The following is an 11,941-nucleotide window of genomic DNA, read 5'->3' as shown; positions in this document are numbered from 1 at the left end:
TTTTATTTTTCTAAGATGCTATCGTACTATTCAAAGAAAAGGTAAAAGATATTCTTTATTCTAAAAGGATCATCTTGACTAACCAATCTTTTTTTATTAATTTATAGTGTAAAACACTTGCTGATGAATAATAGCTGCTACACGGTCTATAAAGAAAGATTATATCGTTTAGTAAGGCTGCTGTGGTAAGTACTATCATGTATATCCCTATCAAATGAGGTCTTTAAAGTCTCTCCTTTGCTGTTTACATTTGTTACCCTTATTTCTTACTGTAATATAATAAAAACCGTATTTTATAAAACAAATACCATTCTTTTTCTACCAATAATAACTGGTAAAGAAGTGTTCTAATAAGTCAATTATAAAAGATCTAAAGAAGTATATGTGCCAATAATAAAGCTTCATCTAAAAAAAAGCGCCAATAGTAAGCTCATCATCTAAGAAAAGAAGCCAATAAGCAATGATTAACAGAATGAATCACACGTTAAAGAGCCAGTAAGAACGCGTATAGGTCCGTGTTTTTGGTATACATTACTCCCAATTACATCCCAATTACATCCCAAAAAGAATTAAATAGGATCCAGTGCATGACTTTCAGGTGACCATGGAGATACGTTCTTCCTTGCCTTGGTGGTAACTGATTGGTGGGATTGGCTGTACGGCAAGAAGTTAAAGAAGTACATGGTGAAAAAATCTAAAGAAGTGCCGGAGTTTAAATTCAGAAATTTTACGTCACTGGAAGTTTGGTCTTTGAACTCCCGCTCTATTCAGGGTCAGCTCGCTTGGTACTTCTTGTCGATCTCAAGTCCACTTTCGTACAACAGTGTTGTATTCAGCTTTAGTGTTATTGAAAAAAGGCTATTAAGTCGATGACTTGCGAATTAGATTCTTTATTAAGAATGTTGTATTTGGATTTGGATAGGTTTAAACAAAGTAGAAAATACGATGAGACTGTGTTGTATTGTCATTGTCATGTTTTGACTTACTTAAAGTACTACGCCAAGCCGGTTAAACCTTTAGAAATGAATTATAAACAATTGTACCTGAATCCGATAGGTTACCAACCTGTACAATAACCATTGATGAGGTTTTAGTTTAATAAACGAATCATCTCTGACGTGTTTGATGAGATAATCATTATAATAACTCGAGTATAATCTTACAGTATAGCATACATTCTACTTTACATTCCTCTATCGCATCTGATAAGAATAACTTATAATAACAACTATAGTAGCTACTAGTATAACAATATTAATATAAGCATAAATAATGTCAGTGACGACTATAATATAAATAGCAGTCATAGATTCTCTACCCAAGTAAACTCTCACACAAACTTAATATAATAATATTCAGCTCTTCTTAATAAAGAATTTAATTCGCAAGTCATCGACTTAATAGCCTTTTTTCAATAACACTAAAGCTGAATACAACATTGTGGCAGGGAAAGATAACCATAGTCAACTAAATTAGCGTCAAACATAATCAGGGGCGTAACTAGAACAAAGATGGCAAAGTAATGGAAACATAAAATAAGAATATTTTGAATCTGTTGTTGTTATAAGTTGGACATAATATAGAATAAATTGTGCTATAAAGCGTAAGCAGCATTATCCATTAGGACAAGGTTTACCCATGATCTGCTATTGAATTATGTGTAAGGAATAAATACTTTATATGAATTAATTGTATTAGAAGCCCTAGCTTGAATAAATCCAATGATTGACATTAAGTCGCATTGAGATATAAAGAGAATCTAATGATCTACAGATTTTATAATAGAGCTTTTCTTCATTTATGATAATATAAACCTTCATACTATTTTATTCTACAAAAAGACTTGTAAAGGTTCCTCGGATCAGTATCTCTCCTCACTGCCTAGGTTTCATATCTATCTTTAACAACTGGTCATGCACATGATGATGTGTCGACTGAATTAACAATGTACTTTCTTATTAAATAAGATGTTAGATAATACATTTCTACGTGAGATCGTGTCATTCTCAGCATCCACAGTTTAGTCACCATCTAGATATCGTGAATTAACCAATGAGCAGTACTAACTCAATAGAAGATCTCCCCAAAAGTCGTGTATCTCAAAAAGTATAAATAGAGTCCTTTATTCTATGTAATTTGTTCTTCGTCTAACTTTCTCCTAATAAAGCATTTCAAAGTATTTTCTTGTTTGTTTTATCTGTTAAGAGAGTTACCCTATCACAGTCTTCAGTATAAAAGTTGTCAGAAACCGCCCATCTGTAAGGTAATACTATGAAATACTACTTCTAATAGACATTATAACTCATTATTTCTTTTGTTAGTGCTTTTTGTTTCCATTTGATAGTAAGTTCTTTGAAGGCTGCTGCAATCGACTGAGCTAGCTATCGCTATATGGCGCTCCTCAGCATAGGCAGGCTTACTATTCACCTTGGTCGAGAGGTTCAATCAGGCAACATGCCGCCTATCTGCTGGCTTCAAGTGGTTTCTAGCTGTCGATGTGCAGCCAATACCAGAATAACATTCAAATATTTTTAAACCAATAAAAGAACATATTTTATAAGTCAATAAAGGCTCGTTATTTCCTTTTATGGTATAAATATTGTTGATTTCTTTGCTGATAGCTCTTTTTTTTTTTTTTTTTTTTTTTTGCAAAATTTTTCGATGGGTGTGATATGATGCCATACTTTGAACAATGGTGGTGCGCCAAGAGCTCTCCTATACTTTCCGCATTCCTTGATTGCAATTCATCGTTTTACTAGATCTCCTTTTAATATTTCGCTATTCTTTTTGTCTTTTATAATTAAAGCAAGGTTATTGACTTTACAAAGTTATTCATTATGTGAATGTTTGTTAATGTGAACGATTATTTCTCCTAAATCAGTTTCTTTGAGCTGATCTGTTCAACGGGCCAAGAATCGTTAATGAAGCACAGGTATACCGTACATTTGGCTCGTTATTCCTAGAAGTATTTCTATATAAATAAGCAAAGTTACAGCTGTTTAGAGCCACTAGTAGGTCATTTGCTGACTGTAAGCAAGGAATCAACACGGTCAGATCCTTTATTGGTCATGATATTCTATGATCCTCATACAGACGCACATATACGTAAACTAACTAAGCAAAAAGGTTGATTTATAATACAGGCTTGATCAAATAGATATATGAATGTCGCGTAAAGTTCGCGTATAATAAGCGTTTATAACTGTTGCTTTAGTGATTCTTTGTAGATTGCATAGCTTGCAGACGCAACAGACGATCTCTTTCAGCTTGTAACATTTTCATTAAAGTCATGGATTCATAATCATAATCAAATACATTCGATGATACAGTCTATGAGAATAGTCAATATCAGTTTAAAGCATGAAAAATAGGGGTACTTACATTTCCAGAGGGTATATCTTTGGGTTTAAAAAATGACTGTTTCGAGCTTGTAGCAAATAGCGGTTTCCCTGTTGCTGAAGTATGTCTATCATTTGTATTAAAGTATGCTGCCCTAGCTTGTCTTTTCAGTTCGTCAGCCTTGTGCATCCTTTCTACTAAAGCTGGTGGCTTTCCTGTTGCCCAATCTATACTTTCAAACTGTGATAATGCAGGATCAATGCCTTTCTTCATGATGATACTATGCTATAGTCTACGTTAAACACTGTACAGCCACATCATAAAGTAAGTAACTTACTGCGTCCACAACGGTCTTGAATACGACAAGAGCACTGCCTTTCTTCTTTTGCGACAACGCCACCGTATCAACCTTTCCGATTGGATCCAATATACGTTCCAGATCCTGTTCTGAGAAGTCATATTTTTTGCGTTTCCACTTTATCTTGAGTGCGCAGTCCAATTCATTAGGCTCTGTCACTATAATATAATATATGTATAGATTAGCTTTCCCTTGATCATCTCAGCCTATATCCATCTTACCTTCTTCCGCCTTTCTGTTTTCAGTATTCCAATCTTCTTGTCGTCTCTTTGCACCTTCTTCACGCAAACGAGCCAAATGGGCCTCATATTCTGCTTTTGCTTGATCTTGTTCCGAACGTGCCTTTTTAGCTTCTCTTTCTCTTCTCTCTAGCTCATCTTGAGCGGCTCTTCGTTTTGAGTCCATCTCTTGCTTCTTCTTCAGACGTTCTTGACGTGCTCTATGTATATTGTCATAGTCTTTTCTTTTTTGTGGATTGGTTAATATTTCATAGGCTTGGGTTAAGTCATGAAACAGGGCAGCTAAAAGATGATTATGTTTCTTGAGGATGCATAATTTATCAAGTGTGTTTAGCCTTACCAGCATCTGGACTTGGGTTCTTGTCTGGATGTACTTTTAAAGCCTTCTTTCTGTAAGCCCGTTCAATATCCTTGGTCGTAGCAGTTATTTCAATCTCAAGCAATCCATAATAATCAATGTCTTTGTTCTCCATTTTTAAATTAAAAAAGAATGAAAAAAAACAAAGGGAACTCATCGAGTGACCTCGTTGATTTTGATGGTCACACTTCGGTCTTTGAATAAACTAGAGGTATATTTCATTTCTTTTGGCTCATGGAAGCCTTAAAGAAATGTCTGACAATAACAACAACCCAGATAATTATTATTCCTCGTAAAAAGACTCGAGGATTTCACTAATCAGATATACTGAGCAGAAAAAAAAGTTCAACAAACTTGGGAGAAAAGAGGACAATTTATATCCCTAATTGTGTTTCTCACTTTTACATGTGTGCACAGAGTATACTTTATAATGTTACTTGCTACAAATTTTCGCTTCTAGAAAGGAGACATAGTTCACTGTGCATATACAAAAAAAGCACTTTGAATATTAACATATATGACGCGCGAAAAAGTCAAGTTAAAAAGTGAATGTTTTATGGATATACAGCGTAAGAAAGCAGAAGCTTCAAAGAGAGAGAAATTGTGTCAAAGAGATCAAGGAGCTGGTGTTATACTAAGAATTAATGAGAGAAACAAAGTGGGTAGATTAAAGCATTGCCTTTGAAAGATGACTAATATCAGAAGCTCTTCTTTGTTAGCAAGATTTGAATAGCCGCATATTGAAAGTAAAAGTAATGTCTGCTTATGTTACGTCGTAATATAGTCTTGAAAAGATTATTGAGAAGCAATCTCTAAACATGAGACTATAGAGACTAGCAATAAAGCTTCTTCATATGTACAATATTGGTTTTAATAACCAATGTTGGAGGATATGAATGATCCTTTATATGCTTCTTGAATCATCCTGTAGCTTTCTGTAAAATACATTCATAAATCCAAGGTGCACTCTCATATAGAGAAGATATGAATAATAAAAAACAGTGTTGTCAGCATAGAGAACCACCACATGCACATTTTTCATAAACTTTTGGCACACCTTCTATTTTGGATTGGTGCCGACATGTATGATACCAGAATATTCTCTTTGTAATTGATGGATTACTAACATCTGTTTCCGCAACATTACTGTTATATTCAGCTCTACGATTTGAAATAAGGTCAATAAGTCGATGACTTGCGAATTAGACTCTTTATTAAGAAGAGCCAAATATTGTTTATGTTTATGTTATTATTGTTGTATCTGCTGCTACTATTGCTGTCAATGTTATTCTTATCATATGCGATAGAAGGTTGTAAAGTAGAAAATATCTATTGTAGGATTATACTCGAGTTTTTATTGTGGATACTGCCTCAAGGATGCTTCTAAAGCGTAGATGGGGCCATGGATACTTTTCAAAGTATCATACTTAGTGCGCCCAAGTTCTTTATTCTTCTGTCTAGATAAAGCATTCATAATAATCACGTCAGTGTCAAGATCACTGTATCCCTGGCCGTCTATCTTACTCACAGGTCTGTGTTTCCATGTGTCTTTTTTGATAGTTGATTCCACGTATGATTCAGAATCACTTCGTGTCATCCAAAGCCTACAAGTCCAGTCTAGTCATTTATACCTTGAAGATAGGCATGCTTCGGTCAATTCAGTGCGTATATTCAAATTTCGGCTGAAAGATGTGTGAGTCTGCTGCATTTCCCAACAACGTCAGCCAGTACAAGCTGAATAATTTTATTAATTGCTCATCTCCCACACAGGCTTGTATTTGGTAATTCCACAAAATATAGAAACAGAGTGCGCCGGCTTGTCTGGAGGGCTCACCAAGGTATCAAATGAGCTTTGGAATGATTTCAGAGATCCTAATGATGCTTGTGCGGTTTCATTGTCTAGATTGATTCAACATTGATCGAGCATATCAAGGCTGTAAATGACAGAGATTGTGACTAAAGATGTCGTTTCTACTGTTAATTTCGGTTGATATGGGGTGTAAAAGTTTCCAGCTATCGCTGTAAGCGTAACAATACTTCTGCAAGCGGTAAAAGAAAGCCTTCTGTATGAATTTTCTTGGATTCATCTTATTAAAATTCTTTAGTTAAAACTCTCTTATCATTTTGATGCTCTGTTTCAACGTGCCTCTCAAGATCTTTAATTTGAATGGAATGAAAATTGTAAGAAGAGCAAATGCTAGGCATTTCAATGTCTGGATGGTTTTCTTTTTTCATTCATGTCTCAGTGTTTCATGCATAGGGGGACATTGGAAAGCTGTAGTTGGTGCACACATGATGCTTCTGTAATCTCTGTATAGTGAAATCAGCTTCGGAACATAGGAAGCAGTTGTTAAAAAGTGCCATTAGTCGTCACGCTATGGACATGAAGTAGCTATAACATAAAGAGGCCAACGCTACGTGTACCAGAAAACGCACCAGAAAATAGACTAATACTACAGACGCTACCTGTGATGTCACTCAGTAAAACTTTTCAATGTGAAGCATCACGATAAACGTGCTATATTTGATATAGAATACGAATTTATAAAGTTTTCATCTTGGTTTGTTTCTTTTTCAAAAGATAAAAATAACGTATTCCATTGTTCTGGAAAACGCGCGTCTAGGTTATTGTTGATCGATATGTGATATGATTGGCTGATCACTGTGACAGTGCAAATAAAAATTTTTTTTCCTGTTTATAAAATGACAGTTCCAACAACAATTTTTTCTTTTTTCCTTACAAATAATAAAATAAGGTTAGTATTTATAAACTAAAGAGAGTTGTTGTTGCAGAGGATGTTCAGTCAAACAAACTAGAGTTTCTGAATATTGATGTAAACTTTTTTACTGATGCTATTCAAACATCTCTCTATATTTTTTTTATATACATAAGCAGTAAATGCTCATCATTACCAATAGATTTATCTGCTTTGTATATCTGATCTTTTTTTTTTTTTCAAATGTGTGGCTTATTATGAATTGTATGTATTATAAAATAAGGTATAAAAAAGAGAGCAATGATATGATGATTCAACTTTAAAGTTGGAATTACCGCCTGAATTCCTAATGAAGACAACAAATGGCTGTTTCTGATACACTTATTGCTCTTTTTTTCTTAAAAAGATCTTTATAAACCTTAAACTAACTCATTATTACTAGTGGTAAATATCTTTTTATTTTTAATTATCCATGTTATGATGAACTCTAGATGACGAGTCTGACGAGTCATTCATTGTTGAAAAAAACTCTTAATTCCATTCATGCTTTTCTGATACATGGCTTAAATTATCTAAAGTTAATCACATTATATTAACATACACTATAGATTCTTCATTGGCAAATGTTATATTAAGTATATATCATAGAGGTAAATATCCATTCCATAAAAAATGATAAATTTGATGAATATCAAAACAAAATAGACAAGCATATGTCTGATCTTGTTGAAGAAACGTTTTTGTCTGAAAAACATCATTTTTTATGAACCGTATATCAATTCTTATTTACACTCTTTGATAGGGTTCTTTTTTTTGTAATCATAAGCCACACTTCACTTTTGGCTTTCTTATAAAAGGTACATGTAATATTTTATTCTGTTCTTTAAATGATGATAACAAATTTTCACGACGGTCTTCATAAAAACCTTGCTGAAAACGAGTCCTACTCACACCATCTGACAAAAAGAAAGAATAATTCAAATAGTAAATAGTATCTCTAACATTTCTAATTTATTTTAGGTAATGTATATTTTACAGTTTCCCCAGTCCCCTATTTTCATAAAATAAAAACAAAATTCGTTTCATCTTAGTCATTATAATAATTCGTGTATAATTTTACAGTAAAGCATACATTCTACTTTTTTCTATCGCATTTGAAAAGAATAAGAGTGCTAACAGTATTCATAAACAAGGCTAATACTATGGGTGCTTCCTCTATGCACTACCTGTGACATCAATTTACAACTTCATAATGCCAAAGTCGCTATCTAACCTAGGTCTGTTCAGTGGAATATCTTTTGATGTAAAATATACATTCATCATAATTACATGTAATTGATCTTGGTTCTTTGTTGATCAATCTGACAACATAAAGTTAGAATAAAAAATAAAAAAACTCCCTCATGTCTTCTTCCTGAAAAGAAACAAACCAATATGGCGACTTTATAAAAGTCATGCCTAGTTTGGCGCTGCAGATCGAAAAGTTTCGTTGTGAGACACTATAGGTAATGGGTAGAAGTAGCGCCCGTAGTATTAGTCTTCTGTTGAAGAGAAGCCAAGCTTAAAAGGAGTTAAAAGTGAAGTCAAAAAAGGTATTTTACAGCAGTGCATGTTAAAAATGTGGACCAAACACTTCCAAACATCATCATGAGTCAGTTCGAAGCTATTAGTTACCAGTGGGAAGGTCTCAAGCTTAATATCTATGGAGTTAGATACGTGTCAGAGCCTAACATGGTCACGTATAAGAAGGTCACGTTTTCTCTCTGCATCAGCAAAATTGATTTATAGAACTTATCGATACATTAACTATTTAATGAGATTTAATGTATATTAATAATATAAGCATGCCACATCAAATCGTATTTTTATTGCCCTTGAAAAAATAAAGACTTTTTATTGCAATAAAAAAAAGGGTAGAAAGGGTTTATATTACAGTGTTAATATGTGAGTGAGTTTGTGTATGTGCGTGGAATAAAAATTATACAATGCAAAAATATATAATCTATGAGTAAGTATCAACCAATGTATCTCTCAATTCATTGACAATAGCAGTAGGCTGAGCATCCTGCAACTTGAAGATACTTTCCATCACACTTAATTCGGTGGAAGTGGTATCCATGCCAGCAAAGGCACACCAATCATTCACAACACATCCTGCTCCAATCACATCAGAACCACGGTTGACAGTACCTGCGACCAATGGAATTTGCAAGAGAGCTGATAATTCATCTTGATCTTGAATAGATGTACGAGGATGAACGATACCTCCTTGATTACTAATAGCACAGTAAGATCCAACCAAGACATTGTCTGCTACAGTTTGACGGAAAACTTCGACTTGGAGTGTGTCAGCAATGATTTCTTCAGTTTCACGATCGATATCAGGGTGAACCAAAGCAACATAGTCATTACAAGCAATCACATTACCCAGAGCTGATAAGCGTTCTTCAACACGCTGAACAGCAATGTTATCAGGAAGGGAGTTACGCAAGTGTTGAAGTTCTTGATCGGTAGTTGTGCTAGGAACAAGCAAACCCTTCTTGTTACCAGCAGTCAAGCGACCAACAATACGTGTACCAGCAATAGTTGTATGAACAACAGGAATCACATCGCCTAATTCTCCTTCAAAGACACTATACACCCTTATCAATATTTTTCCTCTTCCTGTTTTCTTTTCGTTTACCTGTAAAAATTTTCAGAACCACCAAGGGCAACTAAACAGTAACTGTTGGTTAAACGAGAAAATACACCAATCTCATTGCTGTTTTCAAATTGAGCACGAACAGCCATTATGATTGATTAAGAAAAGAGATTAAAATTTTTTTCTTCTGTCAAGGGAAAAGAAAAAAAATTGCTTTTATACCAGCCGAATTCTTACTGAAGGCGCAGTCGTCTTACCAATAAAAACCGGCATCCGTGACTACTTTATACATTGCTACACAACCTCTTAGTTTAACCTCCGATTCGTCTCGTTCATTCAAGTCTGAATCTAAAGGTATTTTATGATGGCACTTTTCTTTCCTGTGGAGGTGTTGCACTTTTTTGAAAGCAACATTGGACCACAAGTAGCAAGCACGGCCACCACTGATACATCCACCATCAACAAATAATACCAGCATTCCTCATGATTGCGGAATAAGGATATTCAGCAAATCAATTCACTGCTGAGAGAATCTCGTCTGCTTGCACCAACCATCTTCTCTGGTACAATTGAAAGCTTAGATAGTAGATACAGCCGTTCGGTGGGCTAGATTCATTTTTTGAGATACAGTTTGTCAACGACAGTTGTAGGCTGCTATCTCGATAAAAGAATTCAGCAAAAGATCATGTGTATATCCAGAATAGCCAATATTGCCTGTCAAAGAGAAATCAGAAAGAACGATGTCGAAAAGCTGAGGTCAATAATCTAGGAACGGAGTTCCTGGTTGAAAGAACTTGTCAGCGTAAGCCAGCTTCAGTCATGGATTTTTAGCATAAACCAACATTTTCTACTGCACATCCCAGATCTGATCTTGTACTTGGGGTCGATGCCTTCCTATGCTGCGTTCTCCATTGAGAAAACAATACAAGAATACAAGTCAAGGATGAACTCAAGAAAGGATCCTACTCCCAACAGCAACAATGTCTTGCTTGAGCTTGCTTCGCTGCATTGGATAGAACTTATGGCTGCGGCGGAAAGTAAAGAGAAGGTTGAGATCTTGCTGGATGACAGCGAAGAGATCGAATATGAGGTCTGAGGATTCATTAGTCGCGTAGAGTTGAGAAACAGCGCCGATGTCTTGGGCTTTGGTTGCTCCCCTTTTTTGAAGAAGTACTTGAGAATCAAAGCCCTGGTGTTCACACTGACCTTGATTCTAAAAATATTGTCGAGCTTGGATGTAGACTGTGGAGCCCAGATCAGACTTTGTTTGGATGTTTGATGAACCACAGAGAAGGTAATAGAGCAAGCTTCTTTGTTAAGCTCTGCCTCAAGGTCAATGCGAATAGACAAAACGGGCCTAGAACCTCAATTAAAGACTTAATACACTTTGGGGAGGTTGTATCATACTTGAGATACACGTTTCCAGATGGAAACTCACGATTACTAACCCTCATCAAAATGTTTGATGTGAAGACAAACAGAGACTGCCTTTGGTCTTACAAGATAAAAGTAATCAATGTTGGTGAAATTGTTTCCCCTTTGGCCGTTCATTTGATTTGCTATTAACAAAACATAACAACAAATGTCCTTCTCAACATCTCCTTTGACTTAATTATTTAATTATGCTTAATGGATATTACCCCTCAAAAAAAAAAAAAAAGATGATGACGATGGTTGCTCATATTTATCTGACTGATTAGTGAATTTAGACAGTAAGCCTACATTTGGCACTACACACAAAAGTGACAATAGTTCAAAAAAGGAAATAACTTCGGACGTATATTTAACCGAATGCCTGCATACCTCATAAGCAAAGTGCTACATTGTATTTCTCAATAATGGCACTTTTGATAGTATATCTACATGTTCGCCGATACACCTTGCAGGAATATCAATGAATGGTAAATAAATCCTCTCTCGATATCAACGTCGTTCTCAATAAAAGTCGCAAATTGACAAAAATAAAGATCGTTAGGAAGTTAACGCTTAACCCTTTTAGGAAACAAGGACAAAAAATGTAAAAAGGAAATAAAATAAAAACTTATAACCATGTGGATATTTAGTATTGGGATGCCAGAGGGTACAGATGAACGCGTTAAAAGTATATTTAAAAGGGACAACAAAGCATAGATATATATTGATGTACACTAAGGATAAGTAATACATAGGATGTGTTTTGGAAATGACATGGGTTTGCTTTCAGGTAGCTAGTCTAGTCTCCCATCATATACAGTAACTTTGTTCTGCTTGTAAATATCGACAGCCATAGGATAAGGCCTAATGAGGCCA

The 11,941-nt window shown here is 34.9% G+C and overlaps 3 protein-coding genes across 3 annotated transcripts; 1 reads left to right on the top strand and 2 right to left on the bottom strand.

The window, feature by feature from the left end:
* Positions 1 to 3,210: 3,210 nt before the first annotated feature.
* Positions 3,211 to 4,409, bottom strand: RHIMIDRAFT_236995 (DnaJ-domain-containing protein; the record flags this gene model as incomplete). The annotated part of the gene is made up of 5 exons (XM_023608669.1): positions 3,211 to 3,330; positions 3,382 to 3,624; positions 3,677 to 3,855; positions 3,919 to 4,218; positions 4,277 to 4,409. 5 exons carry the CDS (start codon positions 4,407 to 4,409, stop codon positions 3,211 to 3,213), a joined length of 975 nt encoding a protein of 324 aa, XP_023466675.1.
* Positions 4,410 to 8,688: 4,279 nt separating this feature from the next.
* On the bottom strand, positions 8,689 to 9,854 carry RHIMIDRAFT_226064 (eukaryotic translation initiation factor 6). The gene is made up of 2 exons (XM_023607548.1): positions 9,695 to 9,854; positions 8,689 to 9,644 (listed from the first exon to the last, which is right to left on the bottom strand). Exons 1-2 carry the CDS (start codon positions 9,799 to 9,801, stop codon positions 9,014 to 9,016), a joined length of 738 nt encoding a protein of 245 aa, XP_023466674.1. The 5' UTR covers positions 9,802 to 9,854; the 3' UTR covers positions 8,689 to 9,013.
* Positions 9,855 to 10,839: 985 nt separating this feature from the next.
* On the top strand, positions 10,840 to 11,381 carry RHIMIDRAFT_126932 (uncharacterized protein). The gene has a single exon (XM_023605484.1). It carries the CDS (start codon positions 10,931 to 10,933, stop codon positions 11,216 to 11,218), a length of 288 nt encoding a protein of 95 aa, XP_023466673.1. The 5' UTR covers positions 10,840 to 10,930; the 3' UTR covers positions 11,219 to 11,381.
* The last annotated feature ends 560 nt before the right edge of the window (positions 11,382 to 11,941 follow it).

The sequence above is a fragment of the Rhizopus microsporus genome (genome assembly GCF_002708625.1).
Source record: "Rhizopus microsporus ATCC 52813 unplaced genomic scaffold scaffold_7, whole genome shotgun sequence".
Taxonomy (NCBI): domain Eukaryota; kingdom Fungi; phylum Mucoromycota; class Mucoromycetes; order Mucorales; family Rhizopodaceae; genus Rhizopus; species Rhizopus microsporus.
Note: the sequence above shows the minus strand (reverse complement) of the source record. Positions and strands in the feature narration are given on the sequence as shown.

Bases quoted from the DNA above. Each gene is read 5' to 3' on its own strand.
- RHIMIDRAFT_226064 (XM_023607548.1), bottom strand. From the start codon at position 9,801: ATGGCTGTTCGTGCTCAATTTGAAAACAGCAATGAGATTGGTGTATTT. The intron at 9,645-9,694 runs GTAAACGAAAAG...AAGGGTGTATAG, and splicing joins GGTTCTGAAAATTTTTACAG to TGTCTTTGAAGGAGAATTAG.
- RHIMIDRAFT_126932 (XM_023605484.1), top strand. From the start codon at position 10,931: ATGAACCACAGAGAAGGTAATAGAGCAAGCTTCTTTGTTAAGCTCTGC.